General features: G+C 39.3%; 1 protein-coding gene across 1 annotated transcript; it reads right to left on the reverse strand.

The window, feature by feature from the left end:
* Positions 1 to 8,135: 8,135 nt before the first annotated feature.
* Positions 8,136 to 11,523, reverse strand: ugt5d1 (UDP glucuronosyltransferase 5 family, polypeptide D1). Its single transcript, XM_056406932.1, has 4 exons — positions 11,467 to 11,523; positions 10,988 to 11,286; positions 10,167 to 10,880; positions 8,136 to 9,204 (listed from the first exon to the last, which is right to left on the reverse strand). Exons 1-4 carry the CDS (start codon positions 11,468 to 11,470, stop codon positions 8,620 to 8,622), a joined length of 1,602 nt encoding a protein of 533 aa, XP_056262907.1. The 5' UTR covers positions 11,471 to 11,523; the 3' UTR covers positions 8,136 to 8,619.
* Positions 11,524 to 15,536: the final 4,013 nt, after the last annotated feature.

Here is a 15,536-nt window from a genome sequence, read left to right on the forward strand (position 1 = left end):
TTAACCGTATTCCAGCAGAAAAGTGGTGTTTGCGTAAATTATTCTTATTTTTTTGTCTTCTGTCTTTCAGGGAATTGAGAGTGAATGAGATCTCGACACAGGCTGCCAAGTCAAATAATGATACCTTTTGACATCCTGAATGATTTTCAGTACAGCTCGTGACAGCGAGGTCAGTAAATAAATCATTTAGTTTAAGTCGAATCAGAGGTGTGATGCAGCCCAGAATCCAGGCAAATTAAGGCCAATGCCATCTGTGATTCCTCGTTTCCAGTTTCAGAATATACACAGCCGGTGCAGAAGCAATACTTTCTCTCCAAAACAATTAAATATGACACGATACTTGTTGTCATTTATTTATGATTAGGTAGTTGTCTGGTTTTTATTTTGCCAATGTACACTCATATTCAGAGTTCAGCATTTCATCATGTGGAAAGATCTGCTGTGACTGCATTCATCTTTGCCTAGTATCTAACACAGAACATGCATAGTGACATCATCCGTTACCAGCCATGATCACGTGAAGTATTTTCCAAGAAAACTCAGTGAGAGAGAGAGAGAGAAGGACGGGAAAAGAGACCGAAAGATGGAGGGATCAGACACAGAGAGAGGAAGGCTCTCTGTAACGGTCGCTGATAACAGTGACAAGACAGAGACATGCTGCACAGCACCTGTTTTATGTTTGCGTAGGCTGTGTAGGACAGCAGATGTTCCTTTTGTCTGGACTAGTAGAGGCATCCCTCAGGGAAAAACTATGTGCAGAACGCTACGTACAAGTTGAACAGTGAGCAGCAACTTTTTGGAACGGCCTACCTGAGGGAATAAGACTCGCAGAATCAGTAACTTCTTTTAAATCACTGCTTTTAACCCTCCTGTTACCTTAGGGTCAATTTGACCCCATTTAATGTTTAATGTCGGTGTTCTTTGGGGTCAATTTGACCCCAGGCTGTTTTTCACTGTGTCAAACATATAAGAAATATCAACTTTTTTATATATTTAAAGGGCTATTTAGGTAGTCAACAAACAAACATAAAGTACCTCACACTTAAACTTGGGAAACAATATTAACTAGAATGGGCACTCGGTAGAGCGCATACCTTCGCAATCACAAGATTGGGCATTGAATTATGAACATTTTGGCATTAGTTGCATGCCAATTGGATAAAAATTTACCGTGCTATGGTAAAAAGAAGATTTTGACCTTTTCATGACCTTGACCTTTGAGCCTATTGCTCCCAAAATCTAATCAAATGGTCCCCGGATAATAACCAATCATCCCACCAAATTTCATGCGATTCGGTTTAATACTTTTTGTGTTATGCGAGTAACACGCATACAAATAAATAAATAAATAAATGGCTATTTAGGTAGTCAACAAACAAACATAAAGTACCTCACACTAAAACTTGGAAAACAATATTAATTCTAATAATTTTCTGGAGGTTTTAATTGCTGGGGTCAAATTGACCCCAAGGGTAAAATATGTCAGTAAATATAAAGGTAACAGTAGGGTTAAACATTGAATGGGGTCAAATTGACCCTAAGGTAACAGGAGGGTTAAGTTTTGTTGTCCTTGTATGCATTCTTTGGTTCCCCTAATTTAGTTTGCCTGTTCTCCTTTATTTTGTATTTGTATTTTTCTATTGCATTCTTGTTTTAATTACCTTTATGGCATAGTCTCTTTTGCCTCCTGGTCTCTTTTGCCTCTTGTATTTTCTAAAATGTTTACTTGTATTACTTGTACGTAATGTTGTGCCTTGCTTCTCTGTAGAGCACTTTGTAAACCTTGTTGTTAAAGGTGCTATATAAATAAAGTTATTATTATGTTGTAGGATTGCATGAAAGCTTGAGTTTCAGCTTTGTCCTTGGCCATGATTACATTTGTTCTGAGTCAATTAGGCCCCTGAGATGATAGGCCCTGCCTCCTTGGCCCTGCCTCCTTGGCTTGACCTCCTGCCTCAACGGCCCTGCTGAGGCCCCTCCTCTCTACCTCCTTCTGTTTCCATAGATCGTGGTTATCTAGATCGTGGTCCATGCCTAGTACTCATTATTCATAAGTTTTTCCTAATCCGATGTGAGGTCCTGGGACAGGGATGTCGTGTGTACAGATTTTAAATCCCTCTGAAGCACATTTTTAATTTGTGATTCTGGGCTATACAAAATAAACTGAATTGAATAAAGTTAATTTCCCCGGAGACATTTTTGCAAAACAAAAGAAGTTACACTGCCGTTCAAAAGTTTGGGGTCACTTAGAAATGTCTTTATTTTTCAAAGAAGAGCACTGTTTTTTCAATAAAGATAACATTAATCAAAAATATACACTATACATTGTTAATGTGGTAAATGACTATTCTAGGTGGAAACGTCTGGTTTCTCATGAAATATCTCCATAGGTGTATAGAGGCCCATTTCCATCAACGATCACTCCAGTGTTCTAATGGTACATTGTGTTTGCTAAACGCCTTAGAAGACTAATGTCTGATTAGAAAACCCTTGTGCAATTATGTTAGCACAGCTGAAAACAGTTATGCTGGTGATATAAGCTATACAACTGGCCTTCCTTTGAGCTTGAAGTTTGAAGAACAAAATTAATACTTCAAATATTAATCATTATTTCTAACCTTGTCAATGTCTTGACTATATTTTCTATTCAATTTTCAATTCATTTAATAAATAAAAGTGAGTTTTCATGGAAGACACGAAATTGTCTGGATGACCCCAAACTTTTGAACGGTAGTGTATGTACGTCTGAAAGTTGTATCTGTCACGGGGTGATAACCAGGGACCCAACGCACGACTCAAGAGACAGAGGTAACAAATAATAATCCTGTACTGGAGTACCGGCAGGAACAGAACCGGGGAAATACGCTGGAGAGCTTATTCGGGAAAAAACACAAGACAATCTGGCAGAGGGCTCGTGCAAGTGAGGGGACCTGAGGAGTGAGGTACTAATGAGGGAATGGGCTGCAGGTGAGACGGGCATCAGCACCAGGTGAAGGGAATGAGGGATGATCAGGTGTGAAGCAGGATCTGGAACGACATGAGAGTTAGTCCAACGGGCAGAGAGGATGAACACAACTCAAGAGAAGGAAGGTGTGGAGCTGAACTGTTAGTGTCTGACTTTAAAAGACAAAGCTGGAATGTTTCCTGGACAAATTAGAAGACATTCGGCAAATGCATTACCACATCAGCCTGTTTAGCTTTACTTGATTAGCTTGTTGGACCGATTCGACCGAGTCTTGTTCAAATATAAACAGAGTCATTTATATTCATCTGTTTGGCTTGTTTTACAATGCCATTAAAATGTAATTTAGACTTTAGAAACAATTGCATCAATTCTTCCATTTTATTTCTCCCTTCAGTTTTAATTTTAACCCTTTAAACCTTCTATGCAAAAGAAAATGTGCAACACGAAATCCTATTACTGTTGATCTATTACTCTGGAATGTAATTGTTAAAGTTTGTAATTTCCTCCTTGGCAGAGGACAGCAACTGTGGTCAGCTTGAATTAATGTTGGTTTCATTGGGTTACACGAGAAAGAGGATGATCCATTTATAAAGAATCAAAAGATGTAAGCTTAAAATCCCCATTAATAACTCAATATATATAACAACTTAATAAAGTGTGTGCCTTGGACTCTGCAACAACATAATAATGTTATAATCTCATACTGGCCAAAGGCATTAACCGGAGCAAAACTATTCTTTAATTGAGAAAGAGAAAAGAAACAATTCTAACAATGAGAAACCATTTAATTAAACGGGAAAAAAATGTTGTAGCAGCAGCATGAATGTTTACAATGTATACAACACAACAAAATAATATAGCAGGGCATATACCATTTAAGAATTTAAATAATGAAGGAAATGAAAATGAAAAAAAAAAAATGAAAAGTGTATACAGTGCATCTACGTGTATATAAAGTATATAAAGTGAAGCACAGTGCAAAAGTTATTGATGTTGTTCAATTTGAGGAGGATCTGGCCAGAAGTGATTTATTTTAAAGTCTTACTGCAGTGGGCAGGAATGTTCTCCTGTATCAGGAATGTTCTCCTGTATCAGGAATATTCTCCTGTATCAGGAATGTTCTCCTGTATCAGGAATATTCTCCTGTATCAGGAATGTTCTCCTGTATCAGGAATATACAGGAAGGGAGACAGAAGAGTTCCCTGTGAGGCTCCAACATCACTGACCACCGTCCCAGACAGCACTCGACCCATACTGCGGCGTGCCTGTGAGGTGATCCTGGAGACGATGGACACGTTGACCCCCACCACCCGCAGCTCCTCACTCAGCAGTGGTTGGATGGTGTTGAATCCACTGGGGAAGTCAAAGAAAGTGACTCTCACAGAGCCACCGGTTCCATGCAGGTGCGACTGAGCTTGTTGCGGCAGGTAGATGATGTCATCGTCCACTCCCACACAAGGCTGGTAAGCAAATTGCAGAGGGTCCATTTCGTTCATTTGATTCACAAAAGTTCATACACAAAACACACCCACCCACACACATCACTACCACAGCCTTGCTTCTGCCATCTGTAAACTCAGGAGTCTCAAGCAGTGTTTCACCCAATGAGAAGTCATTTTTGGTTTATTCTGTCACTGGCATTGATTTTACTTTACTTTTACTTCGAAGATTATGAAATGTTTATGGAATGATAGAAAGACAAAGATTCACAAGCGAGATGAAATTGATTAAAAAGCTTTGCATAAACATGTTAGAGCCTGGCCCCGCAGAGATAAATACATGTGTTCTTAATATTGAGATGCATTCAGCTGTAGCTCAGCCAATCATATGCAACGGGCATCTCAAAGAAAACACTGCATTGTCTCTTGTAACACGAAACAGATTATGTTCTTTTTCCAATCGCTTCAACAAGCTCATGAGTTTCTTTATATGATAAAATATGTCTCAATAGATGATGAACTACAGTATGAATTACAAACTGGTTAAATATGCCTCACAGCCTCCGCAGCTGGTGTCTAGAATGAATCTAGTGGGCATTTGTTTTACAAATTAGAGATTTGTTCTTTCTTATATAATAAGGGTGTTGTTACATTGAAAATGGATGGCAACGACTTTAAGGATCATAATCAGTGTCTGGGAAGTCACTGGCTGCATGCTTATTGTTTTGTCTCACAACGATTTAAACAAGCAACATCGAACATTATTGAATTGCCACCCTCGATCCAAAATGCAGAAATTAGCAAACGCAATGACTTCATTCCAGTTGTTCATTTGTCTTTGTTAAACCCACTAAGAAAATGACAAATTCCATCATCTAATGGTTTGTTGACAGAGGAAACACTGATTGTCGGCAGTGTGGCAAGATCTCCCGCAGAGCGAGAGATAAAAGCGGTTGTTAGACGGCAATAACACTTTCACACTCGTGATACCATCCATTCATTATTCGTGTCTTATTGTTTTCAGAGACACATACACATGACAACCTGACAGATACCATCAACACATCTCATTACAAAGTGCGTGCTTCATGAGGGTTAAATAAATGCTCACAATCACTTTGTGTAAACTAGAATGGGCACTCAGTAGAGCGCATACCTTCGCATATCACAAGATTGGGTATTGAATTCTGAAAATGTTGGCATTAGTTGCATGGCAATTGGATCAAAATTGGCCGTGCTATGGTAAAAAGAAGATTTTGACCTTTCCATGACCTTTGACCCGATAGATCCCCAAATCTAATCAAATGGTCCCCGGATGATAACCAATCATCCCACCAAATTTCATGCGATTCAAGAAGATTTTTACCTTTTCATGACCTTGACCTTTGACCCGATCGATCCCAAAATCTAATCAAATGGTCCCCGGATAATAACCAATCATCCCACCAAATTTCATGCGATTCGGTTTAAAACTTTTTTTGTTATGCGAATAACACGCATACAAATAAATAAATAAATAATAAATAAATAAATACACGGCGATCAAAACATAACCTTCCGCATTTTCAATGCGAAGGTAACTAGTGTTTAACTTGCCCCCCCCCCCCCCCCCCATCCCTCCCGCCCCTCCCCCGAGGGCATTGAGCAGACGTTTCAGGATACTGCTCCCCATCCGCGGATATAGTTTGTGTTCCTTATTTTACCAGATGTTTCCTTTATTTTTGGTCTTTTACGCTCTCCCCAGTATATCAAGGAAGGAAAACACAGCCTCCGGACCCGACCCGCAGCCTGCTACGTACACTAGATATCACAGACTGTGCTCATCACCAGTTGTCAAATAATGCAGATGACGTCACTACTTTAAAAAATAATTTACAGTGAAATGTAAGAATTAAACGTAGCATTTAAGCACAAACCTGCTCAGCCATGCCTACAATAGTCTGCCGTGTCATATTATTTTATGTAACGGCTTCAGTCTAAATAAATAAACGTTGCCTTGACTGCATCAGAAGGATTGTTTTTGTTACAGTCTGCACAAACCATTTCCATTTTTCAGCAGAGCTCTGGACAGAATAATGACCATGTGGAAACGCATGATGTCTGACTCATGCATCAGCGAGGGGTCTCTGCAGCCCCACACATGGTGAATGAGACAACGACTGAAGCCAGGAAGCACTCAGAATACAAGAGCAGATAGACACATGAATGAGGAGAAATGTCTCACCTGCAGACTCCACTTTCAGTTCAGAGCTCATGTTTTAGTTTTGCTCTCTGTCTTGTCACAGCATTGTCCAATTACATGACCATATTTATAAAGAAAACAGTTGTGTGAGTTGTGTGAATGAGTGTATTTAGGCAATTGATTATTCTTTAAATATACACTACCGTTCAAAAGTTTGGGGTCATCCAGACAATTTTGTGTCTTCCATGAAAACTCACTTTTATTTATCAAATGAATTGAAAATTGAATAGAAAATATAGTCAAGACATTGACAAGGTTAGAAATAATGATTAATATTTGAAGTATTAATTTTGTTCTTCAAACTTCAAGCTCAAAGGAAGGCCAGTTCTATAGCTTATATCACCAGCATAACTGTTTTCAGCTGTGCTAACATAATTGCACAAGGGTTTTCTAATCAGATATTAGTCTTCTAAGGCGATTAGCAAACATAATGTACCATTAGAACACTGGAGTGATAGTTGATGGAAATGGGCCTCTATACACCTATGGAGATATTACATTACAAACCAGACGTTTCCACCTAGAATAGTCATTTACCACATTAACAATGTATAGTGTGTATTTTTGATTAATGTTATCTTTATTGAAAAAACAGTGCTTTTCTTTGAAAAATAAAGACATTTCTAAGTGACCCCAAACTTTTGAACGGTAGTGTACGTGTAACGTCTTTCTATCCAGGGACCGGAGAGGTATACGTAGCTTTCATGTTAAAAAAGAAGGCAAGGTGATTAAAATGTGTGGTAAATCAGGGTTTTCTTTTGATAGGATTTCTTGTAGACTGCCACGTTGAGGAGGCTGAGTGGTCCTTTATTTAGCCTCTTTTTCTAGTTCATCTCATAGCACAAGCAAAGTAACCTCCACCGCAAAAAAAAGTAGTTTCTGATAGTTTAAGATATCTAAAAGTGTTATTAATCTCTATGTTAAACCATTGGAGCAGCATGTGCATGTGCAGTTGGTAAAAATCACATTTTCCCAATGAATCTCTACATGAGGTTCAGCAGTTGTTCATCTGGCAGTCTGGTGCTCCACCAATAAACATTTCCTTGCATGTTGATGGGATGATTATTAATGATTATTATAATGTTTCTATTAGCGCCAAAGATGTTTTTTGCTCTATATTATTCATCTGAACATCGATCCATTCTGCGGTGAACGTGCAGATTAAAGGGTTGGGATGGGAATAGTCTGAAATGGCTTTGCCACCTGCACAACACAACACAACAAGATTCACAAAGAAGCAACATGTGTCAAGAATGACTTATTTCCTGCCTGTCATCGCCTATACAGATGTTGGCAAATGCAATTGCGTCATTCCAGTTACATTGGGCTTGTCACCCCAAAACACAATCTAGTCCACCATGCAGCTTAGTAAAGGTGAAGACTTGCAAGTCAGCTGGAAGGAATATGAAACCTTTATAAATGATATCCTATATGACCTAAAGAAGGCAAAAGTTGAAGAACAACAGAAGAAAATGTCAGAACATAGCGGTTAAATTGTCAAACAATTTTTTTTATTATCTGTTGGAAAGATCACTTACCAAAGTAAACATATTTAACAAAATTAATCATCACTGGATGGACTGAGTGGGGATATTTTCCATTGGAAAACCACATAACCTGTCAGATAAATGGAACCTCGATCAATGTAACCATTGTTCAACAAACACACATTCCCCTGTTTGCTTATTTTCATTTCCAGATTAAAGAGAGAGCAGGTATATACTTGTAAAATGACTCTGTAAAGTTCAGACACAAATGATAATGAGAATCTGTCTTTAAATACATTTGACAGTTGTTTATGAAACAGTAGATGAGTTGAATCTCTTTACGTGTTATGAATTCAAATTCGAATTGTACTCCATAAATAATAAATAGAACAAATTAGACACTGTAAGATACATGTTTTCTAGATAATAAGAAAAAACATTGGAGCGAACACATTGGAGCATATCTTTTAACCAATTTGACCTGAATCAGTGTCGTTTGGTTTTGCTCGTCCTTCTCGCTCTGCAGCACAAGAACCTGAAAATAGCCAAAGTAGAGAGCAGCAGTACCGCCACTGCAGTCAGCAATAGTAGCAGAACATCTAAACAATAGTACGAGTACCAGGGCATCTTATAGGCCTCTGTTCGCAGATGAGGGGCCCCTTTATGACGTATCACATATTCCACCCAGAAGACGGCCTGGTCCATGGGTGCCATCGGCTGGTCCCTGTGCAAACGGGACAACCGTTGCATGTTCTGTCTGTATCCGTCACGACGGAGCACCTCGTGAATGCCTTCCTCGAAACTGCGGCGGTTAACATCGGCCAGCTGAATGATCTTTCCGGCCCCTCGTTCCTGCAGACGTAGAAGGTTGTCGTACTGGTCAAAGAACAAGGGTATACCGAGCACAGGGACCCCGTGGTAAATGGCTTCCTGGACTCCGTTTGTTCCTCCGTGAGCTACAAACAATTTCGTCTGTGGGTGGCCCAGGAGGTCCTTTTGTGGCATCCAGTCCACGATCAGGGTGTTGTTGCCCAAAGTAGAGGGCCGCTCCCCTTTATGCCTCCATATCACCTGAAAAGAAAATGTATCCAGTATGAATTTACGGCGTACCTGAACACCAGCTAATATGCAATGTGAGAATGTTGGGATGTATTGTTATTTATACATGTTATATTAAGAGCACTTGTCAAGACACTTAAATACACTTTGAATAAAAGAACTGTGTAACACTGCAGATGATTCATTGTAGTGTAGGACAAGAAGGTTTTAAAAGGTGAGTAACTTCTTGAACATTGCATAGTGCAATGTAAAGTCTCACAGATTAAGTCCTTGATTTACACAGTAAGTTATCAATTAGATTTAATTATCTTCCATAACAGCTGATGTCTGTTAGGGGCTCTTAATTAATTTTTTGACATATTCCTTGCAGGAAAATCTTTTATTAATGCCTCGGTCCGTTTCATAATTACCTTCTGGGCAATGAATTATGAACATTTTGGCATTAGTGGCATGCCAATTTGATAAAAATGTACCGCGCTATGGAAAAAAAAAGATGTTGACCTTTTCATGACCTTGACCTTTGACCTGATCGATCCCAAAATCTAATCAAATGGTCCCCAGATAATAACCAATCATCCCACCAAATTTCATGCGATGCAAGAAGATGTTGACCTTTTCATGAACTTGAACTTGACCTTTGACCCGATCAATCCCAAAATCTAATCAAATGGTCCCCGGATAATAACCAATCATCCCACCAAATTTCATGCGATTCGGTTTAATACTTTTTGACTTATGCGAATAACAACGCAAACACACATACAAATAAATAAATACACGCGATCAAAACATAACCTTCCGCATTTTCAATGCGAAGGTAATAATGCATTTAATGTAATGGATTTTATGATGGATTCATTACTCCATACATATCTGTAAGACTCTCTGGATCAAACAAAGAAGGATTTTTGAAATGCACATTTCAGTCTTTTTTAACACGTCGTTGCAAATATCAATAAATGAGCATGTGTTACCTTCTGTGGCATCTTGGCAAAGACGCTGGCGATTCCATCCGCAACCTCTTTGGGCAAAGCGTTCACAAAACTTCCCAGAGTCATGATGATGACTCCGTGCTCCCCAGCACTCTGAACAAAGTCCTCCAGGTCTGCTGGCAGAGGCCGAGCCGGTTTGCACTGGAACCCTCCGATGTAGATGATATTTGGCATTGTGGGCCGTGGGAATTCAAACACAAAATCCGACCTGAACAGCCAAATGTCCGCTTCCTGAAGAAGCGAGATGATGTCACATCCACCCTCTATGTATTTATCGCAGATGGCGTCATAGAACGGCCCCACCATGAATTTCTGCTGGAACACTATGATGCCATAGAAAAAAATGTTCTTGACCCTCTGGATGAAAGTCATTTTGTCCGTTAAGCCTGAACCCAGCACTGGGATATAAGAAACTGGTGAGGGGGCTATCGCATAGTGGCCCTCTCCACTGGTTATCCAGCGAACATTGAGCACTATGGGCAGTTTCAGATACTTGGCCAGTAAGACCCCTGGTGCGATCGCTGGGTCAGTGAGAAGAAGATCATATTTGGCATCCATTAAGCTTTTTATCAGATTTTCATCTTCTAAAATGTTGACGAGGGCATCAACCCACAATGAATGAGCCTTAGAAATCATAGAGAGGAAGTCCTTGGTGAGTTTGAAGAACGTAAGTGCTGAAGCCCCTTCTATCTGCGCCTGAAAAAGGATTTTTTTTTTTTTCAGTGGGGAAAAAGTGATCATGTTAATTCCTGAATGACAAGATGGCCCTCGAGAGGGGAAATACATAAGCCATAATGACATACCTTCATATTCTCCTTTAGGTACACATCAAAAAAGTCCTCCAAGCTATCGTCCATCTCCATGGTAATGGAGGTGTAGAGAGGAGACTTGTCTGCGATGTACCAACTGTTGGATGCCCTCATCACAGTGATGCTGTGGCCCCTGGCATGAAGTTCTTCCAGCAGGATCTTCATATTGATCCAGTGGCTGCCGTCCACAGGGAACACCAGAATGTTCGCCCCATCACAAGGTGGCGTGAAGGAAATCAGACTCGCACTGAGGAATACGACTATTCCACACACACGATGCAATGGCATCGCTCCTACAAAAGTAAGAAAGAGATGAACAATGAGAAAACTCTTTAGTTTAGGAATCAGGAAAACATCTTTTAAAAAAGATACCGTTTATTCTGGTGTAACAAATGAGAAATTTACAGTTTTTGGTTTGTTTTTTTAAACATAGTACAAACCACAACTTGCTAATGTTTCTGAAATCTACTTACCCATGTTCGAGAGTGGGAACAGTAATGCTTCTGTCCTGCAGACAGTTTGACAGATTTTATCGGAGGTATTCCTTCTAATTTAAGGTCAAACTCCAGTCTCAGAGATGTTTGATCCTCAAAGGTAAATGAGTTACTCACTGGCATGTGTCCACGTGAAGCAATGATCACACGTGTTCTGCACATTACATACAAAGTGATGGTTTCTTCTTCGTTTTGTCATCATAGTTACATGCATATCGTCAAAAAAACAACCTGGAGAAATATTAAATGGTTTCCTGGATTCACGAAGGAGCTATTGTGCTTTTTAGAAGTACGTTTAGATATCACCTGCAAGTTATTTAATTGGAGGTTTTGTTTCGTACAATTTGTGCCAAATGCCGCTGCCAGTTGAATGTAGGTTGCAGGTCTCAGAACTGAACTCAGTTAAGCCGAGGCATGTGCTCTCATGTAAGTACCTTGACCTTGAAAAGGAGCCGAGGAGATTGTAATTGATCCATGGTTGTAAAGAGGAGAGAGAGAGAGAGAGGGACACACACGCAATACGCAAATAGTTTCGACGTGCCTCCCTCCGTTGACTTTGACAGGCAATCATTCATGAGTTGATAAAGTATTTAGCATTCTGCTAATTTTACATTCTCATGCGAATGCTCTGATCAATAAAAAAAAGTAGTCTTTGGATATTCAGCAGTGGTTGTTGCTATTGCGTGGTTAGATCAATAGATTTTATGGCATGAAAACAAATCCCCCCTCAGTCGTTTTAATAACCCCCCACTGCGACTTCATCTTGGCGCCTGGTCTGCGTGACTTAAAGAAAGTTTTGTAACATTACTCAAGACTCTAACATCAGTAACATAGACTCACGTCTGTTTTTGATCAAACTTTATTCCCGCGAATAAGATGAAAATAGTTAACACCTCAGTTGGGGAGGGAAAACTTGCAGAAATTGAAAACCAGTTTATATGTCGGGAAACTAAAGGATTTGTAAACAGAGTTGCGGCTCATAAACTTAACTACACTTAAATGTTGTAATATATATATAATACAACATTTAACATGTTCAACATTTTCATTTGTTATACTAATCTTAACCCCTATAAATATATATATTTATATATATACACTACCATTCAAAAGTTTGGGGTCATCCAGACAATTTCGTGTTTTCCATGAAAACTCACTTTTATTTATCAAATGAATTGAAAATTGAATAGAAAATATAGTCAAGACATTGACAAGGTTAGAAATAATGATTAATATTTGAAGTATTAATTTTGTTCTTCAAGCTCAAAGGAAGGCCAGTTGTATAGCTTATATCACCAGCATAACTGTTTTCAGCTGTGCTAACATAATTACACAAGGGTTTTCTAATCAGATATTAGTCTTCTAAGGCGATTAGCAAACACAATGTACCATTAGAACACTGGCGTGATAGTTGATGGAAATGGGCCTCTATACACCTATGGAGATATTTCATTAGAAACCAGACGTTTCCACCTAGAATAGTCATTTACCATATTAACAATGTATAGTGTGTATTTTTGATTAATGTTATCTTTATTGAAAAAACAGTGCTTTTCTTTGAAAAATAAAGACATTTCTAAGTGACCCCAAACTTTTGAACGGTAGTGTACGTGTAACGTCTTTCTGTCCAAACATGGTGAACTCAGTCTCAACAATGTCAATGTTTTGTCTTTTAAAGACCACAAACCAAAGTTAATGTCCTATACAAAACGAATCGCCGCTGTTATCACGAGTGGAGAAGTATCTTTTGGGAAATTCCATTGGGAAACCGTGCGGTGTCGTGTTAACGCTTCAAACGAAATGGAACCCGTTCAATGTTACCTCTGTTCCACGGACAAACATTCCCCCGTTTGATTTTTCCATTTCCACAGTGAGAGAGAGCAGGTATACACTTGCCACATCACTCCACTATTACGGTGACATTGAGTGCGTGTGTGTGTGTAGGTAGGTGTGGGTGTGTATTTGTTTCAAATAGAGCTGTTCAAGTTTCCTTGGGGTGGAGATGAAGATGATAATGATGATCTCGCATTTTTAGCAGAATCCTGCAGCTGACAGATGTAAGCCAAAAAACAAACAACTGCAAGTTACTCCCAGATGAAGTTTCTCTTTCATGTGCCAACCTGCTCGAGGAACAAACGTAGAGTGGCACTATAGTGTTTCCGTGATGGATGGTCCCAGGGAAAAATATCAAATGATTTGTCCTTTGTGAGCAAAACATCTCCTCAGGAGTAGAGACTAACCTCGGTTTGGATCACTGAGTTTGTTTGTCATTCAAACGCACACACCCAAACTGACCTTTCATTGTTCTAGCTTCCTATACACATCTTGAATTAAAGGACAGATTAAAAAACATATAGGGGATTACAGACCTCGTCTTTTGCCTTTGATTTGATCTCTTTCTTTGACGTACTTATTTCAATTATACCTCGCACGCTAACTTTACAGATAACACACGCCTGTTTTATCATGAAGTAACATAGTATCATCCCAGCTCACCACAGGCTTTAATGACACCTGTCACACATAAACAAACTATTTAGAACGTTTTAAAAAAGTTTTACAATGAGGTGTACAGCAAAAAGTTATTGTGTTCTCTTTAATATACAATACTTTGTTGCTATTTCAAGTCAAATAGCAATTGCATTTGTTCTGTGCCAGGTACCTTTGCTTGTGATGTGCAACATTCACTAGAAATAAAATAGCGTCAATTGCATCTTTTGATCGATCATTTGTTTCATTATTTCAGAATAATTATAAACTTCACAAGCCACTATAGTTTCATTGAAGAATAACTTTGTATTGCTGAATACTGCCTCAAAACATACAGCATATGTATATATATTGGACTGATTAGTCTTTAATGTGTTTTGCAGAAATCCACCGAAAATATGAATCAATAAAAAGATAAATAAACACCGTAATAATTGAGCAACAGCTATTTGGCGTTATCTGCAAAATGCATAACATTCTCAACAAGGTCCCAAGTTGAGCAGCTCTTAACAATGCTCGCCTCCTCTTACTTTATTTTCTGCACCATGTCAGTTCAGTCATCTGGGAGAGATCAGAAACTCCTCACGGTTCATGATTTCATTCTATTTCACCATCTCCACGAAACATGAGACAGCGAGCGAGCGACCCCCCCCCCCCCCGCCCCCCCTCGCCGGCCTCTCTGCATGTGCGCTAACAAACGCAACACAGTGTTTATTTTCCCCTCTTAAAACTCAACCAGTCTTCCATTCTGGACATGGAGAATGTAACTGTCGACCTGACGCGTGCGTGTGTGCATTCAAATGCACACGTGCATGTGACACACGTAGGCTACACTCAATCAAATGCAGGCAAACACACTGTCATGATGATTGAAAGGATTGATCAGTGATACCTTATGCATTCCAATTTTCGATATTGGATAACAAGAATCCAATATCGAAAATTGGAATGCATATCAGGGGTTCTTTCTTTTTCTTGGAAGATAGTTTGACGGTAGTTCTTTGAGTCAATAACTTCACTGGGGGAGTCCAGAGCTCTTGCATAAGTGTCAATATGAAACACTGAACTAATAGTGTTTGTAAGAGCCATTTTCTTATGTTATTGTTACATTGGACCTCCCACCACTAGGTGGGGCAAGTTTGCTGTAAGGTGTTGTTTGTCCCTACTTAATGAGGCGAAGTGGGAGGCCAGGTGTTGCTTATTGACGAGACCTAACAGTTTTTGACCGTCGGAATGTGAGCCAGGTCTGTACGAAAATAATGATTGTTCATAAAACCACAGGAGAAATTATCGGGACTCTTGGTCTTACTAAAAACGCGTCTAAACCTTCGACAATGAGCAGCCAGTAGTGGCTCACGTTAAACAGGTAACGGGGGCACTACAGTGTTCATATATCTATAAACCAGTAGTTTACGTTTAGCCTTTTTGGCGGCTGGATGGACCTCACAGTACAAAAATACATCACTTATTTAAATAAATTGATGATAAGACAACGGCACATAATAATAGATCTGTGAAGGTGGATTAACGTCTTCGTTAAGTAGCAGTCCTAAGATTCA

The sequence above is a fragment of the Pseudoliparis swirei genome, chromosome 3, assembly GCF_029220125.1.
Source record: "Pseudoliparis swirei isolate HS2019 ecotype Mariana Trench chromosome 3, NWPU_hadal_v1, whole genome shotgun sequence".
NCBI lineage: Eukaryota > Metazoa > Chordata > Actinopteri > Perciformes > Liparidae > Pseudoliparis > Pseudoliparis swirei.